The following is a 17088-nucleotide window of genomic DNA, read 5'->3' as shown; positions in this document are numbered from 1 at the left end:
CTCTTCTCGATGCAAGTATTTAATTTTTAAAAGGCATTTTTCCTACAGTCAGGCTGTACAATTGAGCAGTGGTGTGGCTATTCAATACATATGAAGGGAAGGCTTCCATTGTGTGGAAGTGACTAATGTGGGGACAGCACGTTTCCTTTCCTGTCCTCTTTATTGGGTACAGGGCAATAGCCTCTGCCCCTTCCTTCATGAAGGTGCACTGAGACCCCTTCATATTTCACAGGGGAAGGAGCAAGGCCTCTGAAGGTTGGGGATCAGGACACCTGACTCTGGTCCCAGCTGGCCTATTTATTTACTCTCTGGCAGTGGGAAAGAAACTAACAACCTTGGACTACTTATGTGCAAACTATAAAAACTATGTTAACAACAAAATGTTGTGGAGGATGAAATGCTAGTTTTGAAAAAAGTTTGTTTAAAAGCATGGGATTGTTGCTATCACAATGGGCTATTATAAAAGGGATTGGAAGTCTCATTTTTTTTTTTTTCCTAATTCATTTTTTCTAAAGTGTCCTTTAGCGATCATTGTAGGTGTGTTCTCTCCCCTTTTCCTGGCTCTGAGTGTTTTGTTCCTGATTCTTTCTGGGGTCAAATACTGGAAAAGAATTGAAAGACATAGGAAAAAGAAAAGAAACAAAACCCTTAATGGAAGACTTCAGTTAAAAACAACCCAAGCAAACTTGTCTGTAACACTGCATGCAAAATTTGACTAAGATATGCAAACTAGGACTGGACTGGTTCATTCATCACTTGTCTCTTCCTCCATTGTTTTTAGGTGAAACTGACTGACCTCTTGTCTCTCTCCAAGGTACTAAGTACCTGCTTCATGTCAGTGGCATAGTCCTGGGTGCTATGAATACAACAGTGACCTTGGAATACAAGTTTAGTCAAGACCCTCCCTGCCTTCAAGAGGCTGAAGAGGAGATAGGTAGGATAAACAGATAATGGCACATATAATTAAAATAATTACAGCTCTGGCTGAGTAGCAAAGTTGGAGTGTTGTCCTTATGCTCCAAGGTTGAGGGTTCAATCCCTAGTCAGGGCACATACAAGAATCAACCAATGAATGCATAAATAAAGTGGAACAAATCTCTTTCTCTCTTCCTCTCTCTCTCTAACAGTCAACAAATAAAAAAAACTTAAGCCTTAAAAAGTTACAACTGTGATAAGTGACACTAGAAAAAAGTAACAAAACCTTTCAAAATTCAGAGACCCAGAGAACTCTTTCCCAGCAATTTTCTGAGATGGGATTTCATAACCTCTGCTTATTCCTATGATTAACAACTTACAAAGTTAAGAGTTGCTTATTTTTTATTTAATAGCATTTATACTTTTCACTCTCATGTTATTTTTCAGGAGTGATAAAGGAAAGACGGTTCTCTTTCCTAGTTGAAAGAGCCCTTCAAATACTGGCTACAGCTTCCAAATAAGATTAGTGTCTATGCTTAAAACATAATGCATAACATTACCACAGCCTCAGGTGTTTTGCTTTGAATTCATATCAAAAACCAGTGCTGAACTTTTACAGATAAATGACCTATATTTTCCCTACAAAGCATTAGCAATAGCTCTGATAAAATCAAAGTATTTTCACTATCAGTTAAAGTGATCTCATAGGAGTCCTGAAAAGGAAAGAGCTATTCATAATACCAAAACAGCAGCAACACGTTAGAGATAATAGCACGTGCATGCACAAACATCAGTTACCTGTTTCCTTTTCTGCAGGGCCTAAAACATAAGAAAAGAGAATTTAAGAGAAAAGCAAACTCTACCCATGTTGCTCACATAATATAGAAGGCCTGTCAAGCAAAGAAAAGTAGCCCACTTCTTACTAATTTAAATTTGACATTATTCTTGGTCTGATCCTAAGCGTAAAACAAAAGCTCTTTATTTTTTAAGATACACAAAAGGGAGGAGGGTTATAATAAAAAGTATAGAGGTTTTCTCATCTAATAAACATGCATTTTGTTTTTTTAAAGGAGACTGCTCAATAGTCCTACCTGGCTAGATTTCTAGGATCCATTTTCTAGAATGTTCTCGTACTAGACTAGAGATAAGAGAAGGTGACTCTAGAAAGGGAAAAGGTGGGAGAGTTCCCTGCTCACTGACCACTGAGTCCTATTATAGGCTTTTCTCTTAACACAGGCTTGTTTTCATGTGTGACCCAGAAGAGTAACTACACCTTTCTGATCACTAGTGTTGCCAGGTTTGCTTATCTAGCTGATTAATGAAAGAAGCCCATGTTTGTGTACAAATAAGAGTCTCCATTTGTCCATATTACAAGGTGCTCGATGACTAAAATTTAAACACAGAGAAAAACCATATATATATTGCATATATTTTCAGTATTCTTGGATAAGGTAATGGTCAAAATAATTAACTAAAATAGTTAAGAACAAAATTATTTTCATAGGTTTTTTTGGAAAGGATTAATAATATTTAGATAAATCAATATTGTGTTTATACAGGTTGCCCATAAACATTTTTCTCTGCCAGATCTGAAAGGTTTAATATGTCTATCTTTCTATTACTTCTGCCAATCCATGTACACAACACCCACTATTCCCAAAACATGAAACTGTTTGAATGAGTATACAAAAGGTGAAAACCAACCTGTTTATCTTCCACTTTCCCCAAATGATCTAATAGTCATTGCTTGTGCTTTAACACAACATGATACCATAATTAATGATGTTAAATGGTAACTAAGGAGGTTTCACGTTGTTACTCTCGTGATATAATATCGGTTGCTATAGTGATGGGATGGCTTTTTTGTTAATCACTCAGGAGGTTGGTCATCACACGCTTGTTAGAAAGCTTGATCAGATTTGGAGAGAAAAAAGGTTATAACACAGCCAATTACAATCATTTTTTTCCACTGGCCCAATTTTCATGAAACTATCATGATAGCAACTAATTAAGAAATTTTTAATTATGTATAATTTTATATTAAAAATTAGTAAATTTTTTCTAATGTTCTACTTTTTATTTTTAGACATAACTATTTAACACTACAAAGTTTTTTCCTCCCTAAGTTAATGCCACATGTATTGAACAAGCTAGTTTTATAATTTGAGAAAAAAAATTAAGGTTCTTTCTATTACATTTAATTATATCAATCAAGGGATTGTTGAGTAGAAACTGACTGTGACTGCCACAAATTTCAATCTACTTATTTCTGAACATTTGAAATGTCAGTATCCGTAATGAATAAAGCCTGAAGAAAGAGAAAAAAATGCACAGTCCTCTCAAGAGATCTAATCTTCAAATACATCAATATAGTGCAAGCAATTAAAAAGTTGTAAGGCATTCTATCAGTTTATTTCAGCCCTCATGATAACAAGTTTCCCCCTTCTCTGAGTGACACTGCAAAACAGAAAATAAAATTATGTAATACTATACTGTTACTGATCAGGAAAGAATACACTGCCCGTAGTTTAAATGTTAGACATACTTACAGTAATGTCAAAAAATACAACCCATGAAAACACTTGGTTTCTTGCAAACTAAAAATAAGAACAAAGGACAACTTAAGCACGAATCCCGGGTCTTTCATTCAAGCAGAGTCCCAGGAGGCATATTAAAGCAATGAATAGGAAAAAGCTCCTCAGTTCACCAGCTGAGATTTTAATGAGACATTTCCCTTTGCCATGGCACAGGTTTGTTCAGGAAAGGAAAAGGCATCTCACAGAAAATTCAGTTAATAGGCATCGTGGGCTCTCCCTGCCACTTCAGCAATTGCCCGCGGCACTGACCTTCTATTTTGGCGTATTCTGTGAGTCTGGTGTAATTGATCAAGGCAGCTTTCTCCAGGCATTTTCTGACCACTTTTTTCACCTCTTCTGCTGGTATGGGAGTGGCAATATCTTTCATTAAAACCTAGAAAGAGAAAGAGAGAGATGGATGCATAAAATACTAAAAACAAATTACACGAATTGTTCTAGACCTGAGTATTAATTAGTAGGAGGGGTCCTAGGTAGTGTTGGGGGAAGTCATGAGTCTCAGGCACTTCACAACTGGGAAGTAATCCCCCAATCCTGGCTGCTCCTGTCTTAGCCTCATGTGTGCCCATCAAAACCTCCCATAGGCCAAGCCATCATTCAGTGTGACTGTCACTCTTCCTCCAGGGACCTGGGACACCATTAGAACAGCTGTTTCAGATCAGGATTACCATCACTGGGACAAGCAAGAAATAAAGTTTGTTCCCCACATCTCTAATTTAAAAGTTTAAATGTTTTGAGCAACAGAGCTAAAAACAATAACAAAACTACATTAAAAATAAACATATTTTTTGTGCTGTACAAAAATCAAGACCACTACTTTCACTAATTTAACTTTAGTTACTATATCTACTAATGAGAGAGAAAATTTCTTTGTCTCAGTAAAATGTAGTATCAAATGTTAAAATACCTGGACACTTTCCAATTTAGAAAAAACACTGATTATTTTCTGTTGGGTTCTTAAATTGTGGTTTTGAATTTTCCTTTAAAAATATTATTATTGGTAAGGGGAAAATACAATTATATCCAGAGTTCAAAATACAATGTATTTAATCAGTCATTTAATGACTGATACTTTTCCTTAAAACTTTCTTATTGATAAAACTCACAATAAGTTTTTTTCCCCCCTCACAGTAAGTTTTGATTACACTATCAGTCAAACTCTGTTTTTCATGGTTTTTTCCCCTGAGTTGCTTACATTCAAATTATAAAGTATATAGCAAAATGTACTACAGATAAGACAATACTTAAGGGTTCTTACTATCCCATTAGTCTTTTATCTTGAAGAAAATAATGAAAGAACATGAAAACACCCGGTTCCTGCTTTATTATTTCATTGTCTTTCAATCAGCCTTGGCACTAAGGATCTTATACCAAATGTATTCAATGGTTCTAGTGTTGGTGATCTTTGACAACATATTATAATTTTGTTAGGCAAAGTTTCCTTTTGAAAACAAACTTCATCATTTAAAAACTTCCTCCCCATCAGCTTCACCTATTCTTCATATTCTCATATTACTAATCTTTAACATAGACTCCTGTTTGCACTTTATTTTGACTGAACATTAGACTCTTTATAGTCAGAAAAATCCTTCTACTTATAGTAATTAATATACAGGCAGTAACATGTACTATTAGTTTTATGTGTTTATTACTAAATTTTGAATTTAAGATTAATTTTGTACCATATCCAGAATCATAAACTTTACTATTAGGCCTTACCATGGTGACAAACTTGTAAATAACAGAACTAAATAGCTGTTAAAATTAGGATGAGGGGAGTCCAGGGTTGAAATCAGTCAATATTTCTTATAATCTAGGAACTGGACACTCAATCTGGAGAGGGGGGAACTGAGTCCTCTTTCCTAGCAGGTGCAGATAAAGGTGCCATAAGTATCAAGAATTCACACGCAGACTTTATTTTATTTTCCTAATATGTCAGTAAGTACAGACAACAAAATGCAGATTCGGCTTTTCCCATTCTTCCCTCAATTCAGCAGGTGACGCGATTAGTGACTGTAACTGGGATAAAGGTGACTGTCCACCCTTCCCTGTCGGTGTGGGGCATGAGGGCACCTCTGTCTCCACGAGCCCTTCCCTTCTGGGGGTGGGAGGGCAGGAGGGAGCCCCCCATGGGCACCGCTCACCGAGGCTGCACGAGGCGCCAGCACAGAATGGGGTGCCCAAAAAGAAAGCTACCTTTTAGGATGTTATCTTATCCATGTACCTTAACGAAGAGGGTGAAACGTATCCTTTGAAAAGCCTGGGTTCCAAGTAGCTCTTACTATTATAAAAATTCTAATGAAACATAATTCCTGCAATAATATTCCTATCACACAATGCACAGTAGTCAAGGATAAGACAGGGATACGTAGATGACAACACCAGTTTATATGTCAAAGATCTCATTTTAGTCACTAGTTCTAGCCCTTAAATCCCTAAAAATATCTTCCCTTTTTGTTTTTGATAGAGGTGCTAATAAACAATGCACTATCTAGAATTCATTAGGCCGAAAAATAGTCAGGAACAAGCGCTTGAAATCTATAAATCAGCATCAGAATGATCAAATCATGGGCTAGAGATGATTCCTAGACATTGTCTTTTAAGAGATACGGAATAGGAGTCGGTCACACTACTTAGCTTAGCTTCCAATGAGCATATGGAAAGTTTTATAAACAGATGAAAATGATATTTCCCTTTCAAACCTAATCCACTACAACAACAGGAGTGGAGAATATACTTTCATTAATAAATGAGTTTTTGGCATGGATATGAAACCTTACTTGCTATTTATTTTTTGAGAGAAAATTAATTTCTATAATTCATGAACTCACACAGCAGCACAGATTGAATTGAAATAAATTCTGAGATGAATTCGGAATAAAAGGAATGATATCTTTGTGAATATTAAATGATAAACTCTTTTAGGTTGAGGAATATGACACGTAGAAGTACAAATAAGTCAGAGGGAATAATAAAAGACAACTGTGAAGTCTGAAAAACAGTTAATTATCCTTAACTGAACCCCCCCCCCCCCACACACACACCTATTTCACAAGGGGAGGAAAAGCTAGAGAAGTAGACAACGACCCAAAAGATGCCACCAATTAAGTATATGAGGCCATGGTGGGCTTCAGAAAGGCTTTGGGGAGGAAGAAGCAGAATATGGGGAGATTTTGAATGTAGCAAGAAAATGTGAGAAATTGATGAAATGGGACGGACTCCAAGGAGAACACAGTCATGAGAATGAGACTGTCTGCCTAGTTTAATAGCTAAAATGCACAGCAGTTGACAACGTAAATACTATTTATAAAGTAACGTTTAAACATACCCTTTCAAGTAAGGAAAGCGTAGCTTTTAGAGCACCTTCAGGTCGTCCAAAGGGAAAACAGTATCTTCAAAAACAAAAGGAAGAAAAATAGGTCAAACATTTAACATTCAAACTGCTAAATAATTCCCTCTTCTATTATGTGGCATGACTGGGGAACAATGAAAAGTGGTTAAAATAGCATCAGCCCATCCAGGGAAATTTTAATGCTGAAGTTTACCTATTCCCATGATGTAAAGTATTCAATAATATGGGTACAAACTGCGGTGAAAAAGGTTCTAAAGTTTTGATCACACATGTACAGAAAGAATATAGTAATCAAAAAAGAACCACGAGGCTTCTATGAGTAAAGAGAGATTTTAAATGCACTCCCTAATAATTTCTTGTCTGTGATGATAAAATGAAATGACTTCCCCCATTTCTTCCTATGGTTTAAGATGGAAACACACACCACCGACGTAACTTCTAGGACAAACAAGTTTCCAGCTGCCCCCTTTCCTGACATTTGCCTGTCCACACTGGTGTCTAACTCTCCACCCTCCCCACACGAAACACACACATCTTCCTCAGCCCTTTTTTCTAGCAGTTATTTATCCCGAGTATGTACTTCCAGGCCCACTCACTCCTGATACACACGGACAGCTGAAGGGCAGGTTATGTGGTTGTTCTGAAGTCACAGTCAGAGGCTGGGAGCTCCTCAGAAGTTAGTGCCACATGCTGGTGACAGGTTTATTGCTCTTTTCCAGGGGGAGGTCCCTCTTCCGGTCACTTTCCACTGGAAGGGTACAGAATGTCCGGGCTACTCCTGCTGGAACTCCCTGCTTTGTTGAATCCTCCCTGGCCACTGTCCTGCTCCAAGATCAAGTGCTGGGCTGTCCTCAGGCTGCCACCTTGCTCAGACTTAGAAATGTCCAAGCCCACTACTTGAAAATAAGTTTACGTATTTCCAGGTCTTTTACCATTATTCAGGGACTTAGTAGACATATTATCTAAGGCGTAATTAACAATGAAATTTGTTCCTCAGGCTGTAAATTTGAACAGGTTTTCCTAAAAAGCACTTGTATTTTAAGTTCAATTTGTTTTATAGGACCAAATCTGAATGAAAAAGAAAAAGTGACTTCTCACAAAGCAGTAGCTGAATATAAAGACTGGGTTTTAGTTTCATGAAACTTTTATTTGTTTCAGATAAATGCAAATAAATGTCATATAAAACTAGTCACATTTTTCTTCAGAATACTGTTCATCATTTAATTTCCTGTTAAGTTTCCTTCACTTAATCTTGCCTCTTTGCACCCTATTAGCATCTCCCACACACAAAAGAGCCACAACCAATTTATTTTGATAGTTTTTCCTGTGTAGTGGTGCTTCTTAGAGCATTAGCAAATTAGCAAAGTAGCTTTAATCATTTTGTACACCATAAACCTTAATTCTCATTTAAATAAAACACAAATTGGGTTCTTGTCATCTCCCCTTTCTTAAATCTTTTCAGTGTATTTGCATAATCCACTCATTGTCTTGTCTATTGTTTATTTCCATTAACCTGTGGGTGATGTATTTTATGAATGGAATGTTACTGATCCCCAGATTACATTTAGCATTTCAGGGCTCTGAGGTCCCACTGGGCATGTTCTGAATTAGCATTAGCTGCCCATGATGTGTAAATAATTCAACACATTTATAGAGTACAAGTAATCCTGAATCAATAAAGTACAGAAAATAACTACACAGAAGCTTAATTAATCTTTACAAAACAAGTTTTAAAAGAAGGGAATCATTTTGCCCTGCCTTTAAGGATAAATATTTGGGTTTTTTTACCACTTTGACAGCTCTATAATAGCAACACGAAGTGGAAGAAACTCAATTATCAAATAAAATTCAACCAAATTTAATCTCTAATTGGAATAAATTGAAATCTTCTTCATTCCCACTTTAGTAAATTAATTACACAGACAAATGAGCCTGCATAGACCTGTCCTACGATTAAGATGTTTCTTTTACTTAGCCACTTTTAGATACAGTATTTATTTTCATCAAAGTAATATATGCACATAATCTAAGAGGAAACTTCTTCTAAAAGGTTTATTATGAAAAACAAAAGTCCTTAATGTCAGTTCTACCCCACTCCCCAAGTAATTCCTCTTGGAAAAATATTTTTAACTTTTAGCTGAATCTTTCGGTATTTAAATGTCAGATCCCTAACCTACTTGCTAATGTTTCTAATTCTTGATATTTCAGTTTTAGATATTATTCTAACATCCCACTATGAAAGAGAAGCAGTTAGCTTTTAAAAACAAATAGCTTTAAAGATGTAAGTGACATACAATGAACTACACAGGCTTAAAGCATGCAATATGGGTAGGAGTCTTTTGTGGGACAGGTACTGTGCAAGTATTGTCTCATATTCTGAGACTTATCTCTTCATACCCTTAAAAATGTCTTTGGAAGATCAAAAGTTCTTACTGTTGATGAAGTTCAAGGCAACATTTTTTATGAATCATAAGTCTGGTGTTCTACTTAAGAATTTTTGCTTAGCTTAAGGACAGAGATTTTCTGTTTTCTAGATCTATCTATTTTTTATTAACTTTTGTATCAGGTGTGATGTTATAGACCCACTTTAATATTTTGTATTTGGATATCCAATAGTTCCAGGACTACTGGTGGAAAAAAGCATACTTTGCAAATTGGCTTTATACATTTGTTGAAAATCAATTGACCATATGTGTATGAGTCTATTTCTGGACTCTCCTACCACACTCTCTTTGATTATTGTAGTTTATAAGTTTTGAAATTAGGTAGTATTAGCATTCCCAACCTGAGATATCATTGAATCGATAGATCGATTTAGTCTGTCCTTAATTTCTCTCAGAAAGGCTTCGTACTTTTCAGTGTGCAGGTTTGGCACATCTTCTGTCAGACTGAACCCTAAGTACTTAGTAATTTTTGTTGCTATTGTAAATGGCATTGCTTTTTAATTTCAATTTCTGTTTGTTGCTATCACACAGAAATAAATTGATTTGTATATATTTAAGCTCGTACAACTTACTAACTAGAGCAGCATTTTTTTTTTTTTTTGTAGTTTCCGTAGGATTTTCTACATGGATGATAATATCACCTGTGAAGAAAGACAGTCATACTCCTTTTCCAGTCTGATCTTTCTTTTTCCTGCTTCATTGCGCTGGATGGAGCATCGTCAGCACAGTTTCGAACAGAAGCAGTGGTAGTGGACATCCTTGCCTTGCTTTAGGTCTTAGTTGGAAAACATTCAGTCTTTCACTATTAAGTATGTTAGTTGTAAGTTTTCCATAGATGCCCTTAATAGGTTGAACATGTGACATAGAGTAATAATAATTCTTGTAACACCATTGTTTATTAATTTTTATCTGCTGTGTCATTTTCACTTCACTGGTTGGTTTTATTCTCTTCATTGGTCATATTTTACTATTTCTTTGTATATCTGACAATTTTTGACTAGATACTAGACATTGAGAGAAACATTGATGTGAGAAACATCAATCTGTAGCCTTCAGCACACAAGCCCGATAGGGACTGAACCCACAACCTGGGCGTGTGCCCTGACAGGGAATCAAACCAGCAACATTTCAGTGCACAGGACAACGCTCAGCCAACAGAACCACACCGGCCGGGGCTACTTTACCTTTTTGATGGCTGAATACTTTTGTATTCCTTCAAATATTTCTGAACTTTGTTCTGGAATGTAGTTGAATTACTTGAAAGCAATTTGATTCACATGAATCTTGATTTTAATCTTCATTAGGAGAGACCATGGCAGTGTTTATTCTAGGGCTAATTTTCCCCCACCATTGAGTCAAAATGCTATGAGTACTCTACCTGATGTCCATGAGTTAGGATTCCCCTCTGGGTAGGAGAAACTGGAACAAGCTCTGTCCTTTCTCATAGTTCTTGGCCTGACTTTGGGTAGTTTCCTCACATACAGCGGGAGAAGCCTCTAGTGGGACTTCCAGCAGATACCTGTAAGTCTCTCCACTCTCTTCTCTAAAACTCTGGCCTGAAAATTCTGGCTGCCATGGCCTCCCTAGACTACTGGCCCTGCCTCCTCAGGTCAGGATGCCCACTGGGATCCCCCCAGGTTCCTCCTCTCTGGGCCATGGCCTGGGGACACTCTCCTTGCAGTAAGCAGGGACAATTAGAGGACTTACTTCATTTATTTCCCAACTCTCAGGAATCAGTGTTGTTCATTGCTTATGTTTAGTGTCTTAAAAAGCATTTTTTCTACATATTTTGTTCTTTCTTTTAAAAAAACTTGTTTCAGTTAGGAGGGTAAATATCATCTCCTGTTACTTCACTTGGGACATAGCTCTTTTTTTTTCTTTTCCTTACAACCATTTTTCCTCACCCTAAACATAATTCCTGTCCTTTCCATCCTTCTAATATGGTTATATCACTTTTGGGGGTTTAGATCTAAATTCAGCAACTACACTGTACTATTTATATAAATGTCCTAGATAAGTGACACAAACTTTTACTATGATTGCTTTTTATGTCCTGTTCACTATTTTGTTTCTAATACTTGTCTTTGTTTTTAATAACCTGTTTTTATATACTCAATCTAAATACAACTCCAAACTCTAATACAATCTAATTAATACAATTCCACACTCTACTCCAGGTGGGTAATAAATCTCTCAACAGGTTAAAATATCTCACTGCTTTTATTAATTTGATCTACTTGAAGAATTTTCTGACTTGTTCCAGTGAGAACTGGTTGCTCTCTAAGCTCAATAGCCACTGTGGAGTCTTTATTAACCATCACGTGCCCTCCTGTCTCAGGTTGACTTCCTGTTGCAGGAATCTTCTCTCCCTCTTTCTTTGTTGTTTCCTTTGTCCTGGTAAGTTGCATTATCTTTTGAGGTCCTGCATATCTGAAAATATTACTCTACCATTACCCTTAAGACTTTTGCTAATTCTGGGTTGAAAGTAATCTTTCCTCAGAATTATGAAGTCACGGATGCATGGTATATCAGCATTGCCCCCAGTTCAAAACGAAAGCTGCAGAAGCAAAGGATCTTTTCAGTTGTTGTTGTTCACTGCCTGATACATAGCAGGCACTCAATAAATATTTCTAGAATTAACATTGAGAAGCCATTCTGCTTCTTTGTATTTTGGGATCTTTTATCACCAAGAATCTGAAAGTTCATGAATACGTACCCAGATGAGTAAATATTTTAATCCATTGTGCTGGGTACTAAATGTTTCAATATGAGCACTTAAGTCTTTTAATTCTGGAAAAATTTTTTGATTTATTTTATTCAAAGTTTCCTACCTTCAGACTTAACTGTTTCTGGAATTCCTATTATTTATAATGATGGCATTCCTAAACAGATCTTTAATTTTTCTTACCTTTGTGCTCCTCCTATTTTCCTGTCTCCACTCTACTTTCTGCGAGGTTTCATTAACCAATTATTTCAATAGTGTGTATGTATTTGTGTGTCATTTGCATATAATTTCTAAGAGCTTTAATTTGTTTCCAGGCTTTTTTCTTTTTTCTTTTAAAAATAACACTTTGTTTTTGTTTTATAGATGAACGTTCTATCTTCTCAAACTCTCCAAGGCTATCAGTGATTCGTTCTGGCCAGCTCTATGTTCCCCGTTTTCTTCTTCCCATTTAATCTTCGTGTTTGTTTTTCTCTTTTCCCAAATTTCTTGCTTAGTATTTACTTGTTTGGGGCTCTGTTTTCCATAGTAAATGTTTGCCTCAAATGTCTGATGACTTTGGCTGTCTGATCATTTTCAAAAGTATGTTACTAAAAAACTGAATGGAAGCAACATGCACCTACCTGGGTACATGTAGACCATGGTCTTTGCTGAAGGGGGATCTAACTGGGCTGTTTCAGTGGGAGTCTTTACTGGCCAGAGTTTTGGGTCTTTTCTCTTGGGCTAGTCAGGGTCCCAGGGGAACCTGTTACATTTGTAACAGGCCTGGAAGGTATAAACCTATCTGCCTGCCTGCCTGCCTGCCAGCATTTTGGGAGTCAAGGGTATGAGCTAGCAGGAGAAGGCTGTGGATCTCATATTTCAGAATAAACAATTATTTAATCTCCATGTGTCTGCATATAACCCTACCTCCAACTGTGCCTGATGTTTCCTCCCCTCCTCCACCTAGTCCAGGTACCCTCTAATTTTACCCTCTCCAGGGACTGAATCTTCAGTGCTCTGCCCAGAGGGATAGTCAGGAGGGGAAACACAGAGCAGCCTGAGGTGGAAAAGAGATGAGTTTCAAGCACATTTACAACATATCTGCCTTCACTCTTATTTTCTAAAAGGACTTGATACGGGCAATTCCTAAACATTTTGGTGACTGTAAGACCTATATTTGATAGCTTCTCTGTTTTCCCCACTGCCAGCTTATGATTCAGTTTTTCCTGGGTGGCTAAATTAGATACCATTCCTCTATTTGACTTCCAAAATTTTTTTTTCTTCTCTTACTTTAGTTGTCCTTGTGGGCTTATGTCTTTTGAAAAATAGTGTTCTGTAATTTTAGTTAGGTCCTGGGAGGAAGCTTGGCAGACATGAATCAATCTGCTATCTTTTACCAGAAGTTCCTCATTTATGTTTAATTTACTTTGCCTTATTATTTTATCTGTGTCTTTGAAATGCATTTCTGGAATACAGTTGGACCTAAATAAATTTCTATATAAGAGTTATTTACAGTACTGTGATTATTTCTTTAGCCTGAGTTGATAAGTAATTTATATTCCTTCTAAATTTTAACTTAAGTGACTAAGGAAGATAATCTGGTAGAATCCTTATGAAAATCCTCATGGACAATATAAAAATTTTTATAAATTTTCCTATGTGGACACCTAAAATTTCTTCTGTTTTATTTTAGTCCATTTCCTGTTATCCAATATTCTATGGACTAAGGGGGGAAAAAACAGAACTGGCAAACTCTACAAACATCAAAAGGGAATATAAAAATCAGCTAGATGTCTAGATCAATTCCTTTCAATTCTTGCCAGTGCATTCAGGAAATAAAGCTGAAAAGGATTATAGGGTATATCTTTAGAGAGATTAGTAAAAGATGTGCATTTAAGAGAAATAGAGAACAAAACTGTGAGAGAGGACATTGATACAATAAGTAATGTGGACAACCCTCTTTCCCTGCCTCCCCTGTGTGGTTGCTGGGTGGCAGTGAAGGGGATTGAACTCCCCTGGTGGGGTAGCTCTGATTAGTCCAGTTCAATCATGGTGATCCCATTGCTCCTGAGTGACTAACTGAGGTATCTACTGCATGGGCATCCCTTGGCCACTGGATTTGGTACAGGACTGTCTCATGACCTATTTAGGGCAAATGAGATGTGAGGGGTAGTTGGCTAGATTTCTCTAATAAAACTTCATGACCTTAAGAGGGTATCACAGAAAGAAATGCGCCCCCCCCACTACTTCCTGTGAAAACTGGAATGTGTGGATGTGAGGTCAAGGAATTCTGCGGTACTGCTCCCAATCTGGGGATGAAGCCATCCCATGAAGGAGGATAGTTATGTGAGAGTCACAAAGAAACAGAGCAACGGCTACTGAATTCAGCCTGTCTTGAAGTCCACCCTACCTGAGACCAACAGGTAAGTGAGCATATCCATTTATTTGTTTAAACCAGTTTGAGGTGGGACCTGTTACTTGCAGAGGAAAGCACTGATACAAATAACACAGATTGAAAGACAACCTCTGCCTCAATGTCAAAAAATGAAAAACTATGTGTGATTGAGACACACATGCAACAAATTTAAAGGTCTCTACACAACCTAAAAGACAATCCTCTTAACAACTGCAAATGCAGAAATATTCTCTGCAAATGCAAAAGTCTTCCTCATATCTCCATTTTTTATTTTAAAAAATCAGCAGAGATGTCAGTCTTAACCCTGTAAGTTGAATACTACCATGTCCTGAAGAATAGTGTTTCCTAATGTGAGTTTACTGGTCTTTTAGGCAAAACAATTCTCCAATGTGAGACTGTCCCATGTACTGCATTCCTAACCCCAGCACTAAATGACTGTCCCTGTGCCTGGTTACTGTGACAATGAAAATCCTCCCTCATTCACTTACCTTAAGGTGATAGTACCAGCCCCAGTTGAAATCACTAATATAGGGGAACAGATGTATAGTATATTCTTTGAGAATTTCTTCAAGATCATTTAAAAATCACAGTCTAAACTTTTAATATTACAAATAAGGAAACTGAGGCCCAGAGCAGCTAGGCATACACCGTTCAAATGGTTAAATAACAGTATCTTCAAACTTTAAAAGGGGAATATTAACTGAGTTTATTTTTTCAGTAAGTTCACATGGAATGAATCCAAATTGCACAACTTCAGTATGACAGACATGCTATAAGATGCAATACACAGACATGGCAATGGTTTATAGGATCTAATTATAAGAGTGATAGGAAAAAATGTATTGACATATTTCTATTTTTGACCATTAAGTCCTGTTGAGCTAACTATAATCAGGGAAAAAGAAATATCATCAAGATATTTATCTTTCACTCTGCAAGTGTTTCTTAGTGTCAGTACTTAATTTTCTAAGCAAGGAATGGTGCTAGGCACTGTGGTCCTTGTTCTCACAGAATGTAAATTAAAAAAAATAAGCAATGACTCAAGAACTGTGTATCATGGAAAAAGGGGACATCTGTAATACTTTCAACAAGAAAGATAAATTAAATAAATAAATAAAATGGGGGGGGGGAGAAAGAAATATGTATCCTAACCATGTGATAAGTGCAGGGTACAGGTAAGACTTCAGTGTTTCCACTCCTTGCTGGAATAACTGAGAAAGGCTCTGCTGTGAGGGTGGGGCTTTGAGAGTCTCCTTGCCTGGTGATGAAGAGAGAGGGAGGGACAGTGCCTGGAGCTAAGGCGAAGAGGCTATGCGAGAAGGAGAAATGCACAAGGCAAGTGCGAGGTACAGTGGAAGAGAGATTGCAGGGGAAAGGGCCTCCTTCAATGAGCTGTGGAAGCTGAACGGCAGGCTGGAGAAGCAGACCACAGACTGATGATTGTGGAGAAGCTACTCCTAATTGCTGAGTAGTTGCAAAAAGACATCAACATTTGGAGGTGATCGGAGAGTTGGGGGAAGTAAAAAAACAGATACTTGTATCAATGAAGAGAGGATATACCTGAAATGGCTTATCTGATTTTCTAAAAGGAAAGACAGTCTCTCTTTTATCTCCTCAAATCTCTCTTTTTCTTCCACTGAAACTGTTCCAATTCCATCAGGCCTGAAAAACAATCAGAATCAGGAATTTACATTGATAGAACATTTATTCTTATATATTTTATATCTGTATTTTTATATATATATCTACATTTGCACAAATATATATATTTCCTTAAAAATCCAAATAATTAAGCAAAATGCATATTAGTCTATAGTACATATTACTGGTGTCTATAGTAAAATTTATTGCAGATATTTGTAGCCATTTGCTTCATGTTTTGACCCGGAATAAATGGAATGGAATTATTCTCTTTTAGACAGCCTTCAAGGTAAAGGATTACAATAAATATTATCCAGATCTACAGGAAACAATGACTAGTCCTTGGGAATGGCAGTGAAAAGTGTTTTATAGCACTACCAAACATTTGACCAATTAAATGAATATGCCTTGAATGGAAATATTATTAAAAAAATACTGAATGCAAGCTAAAACATCTTAATGGCCTCTTTCCAAATTAAGCTAATGTGAAATAGGGGATTTAATTTTAATTGTTGAAAGAAACATAGAAATTTTGCTTTGGATACAAATAATAGTTTAGTGTTCTACTCTTTTTGTTTGTTTCAATTTATGTGCTTATAAATAAAAATAAATATTTGAATAAAAATATACAGAGAGAAAAGATCAGCAATGTTTCAAGATTTTTGTGCTTAACCAAATATCCCTATGGAATCAATGTGAGTTTTCATTAGGACTTTTAAAAGTAGCTACGAAGACTAAATAGAAATCTTCTTTTACTAAGATTAGCATATAAAATATAAGATATAGCTAATGGCAGGGACTTATAATTTATTCTGAATCAATTTAAGTATCTAGTGGTATAGCAATTATCTAAAATTCTGAAAATATAAGTTTTAACTGTCCGCTAACACAGAGAAAAGGGTAATCTCATATTCATTACAAATCTATATCTTTCAACAAAATGAATCTTTTTGCATTTGCTTATTAACATCAATCATTTCTTCTCCTATTACTTTATTTTTCTAAAAGATTATATTTTTATT

At 36.4% G+C, this 17088-nt stretch overlaps 1 protein-coding gene across 7 annotated transcripts in view; it reads right to left on the bottom strand.

Annotated features, from left to right (window-relative positions):
- The window catches only part of CADPS2 (calcium dependent secretion activator 2), a 536766-nt gene that overhangs the window by 120276 nt on the left and 399402 nt on the right, over positions 1 to 17088 (bottom strand). For 4 of the 7 annotated variants that reach the window (XM_081147044.1, XM_081147045.1, XM_081147046.1 and 1 more), the window contains exons 14-17: positions 15986 to 16087; positions 6838 to 6901; positions 3762 to 3885; positions 1714 to 1734 (exon numbers count right to left, since the gene is read on the bottom strand). In XM_081147044.1, coding sequence (XP_081003170.1) covers positions 1714 to 1734; positions 3762 to 3885; positions 6838 to 6901; positions 15986 to 16087 — 311 coding nt within the window. The remainder of the gene's footprint in view (positions 1 to 1713; positions 1735 to 3761; positions 3886 to 6837; positions 6902 to 15985; positions 16088 to 17088) is intronic. The other 3 variants (XM_081147048.1, XM_081147050.1, XM_081147049.1) reach the window with 1 other exon arrangement.

This window comes from Miniopterus schreibersii (genome assembly GCF_964146895.1).
Source record: "Miniopterus schreibersii genome assembly, chromosome: 9".
In the NCBI taxonomy this organism is placed as follows: domain Eukaryota; kingdom Metazoa; phylum Chordata; class Mammalia; order Chiroptera; family Miniopteridae; genus Miniopterus; species Miniopterus schreibersii.
This window is presented reverse-complemented; position numbering and strand designations above follow the sequence as displayed.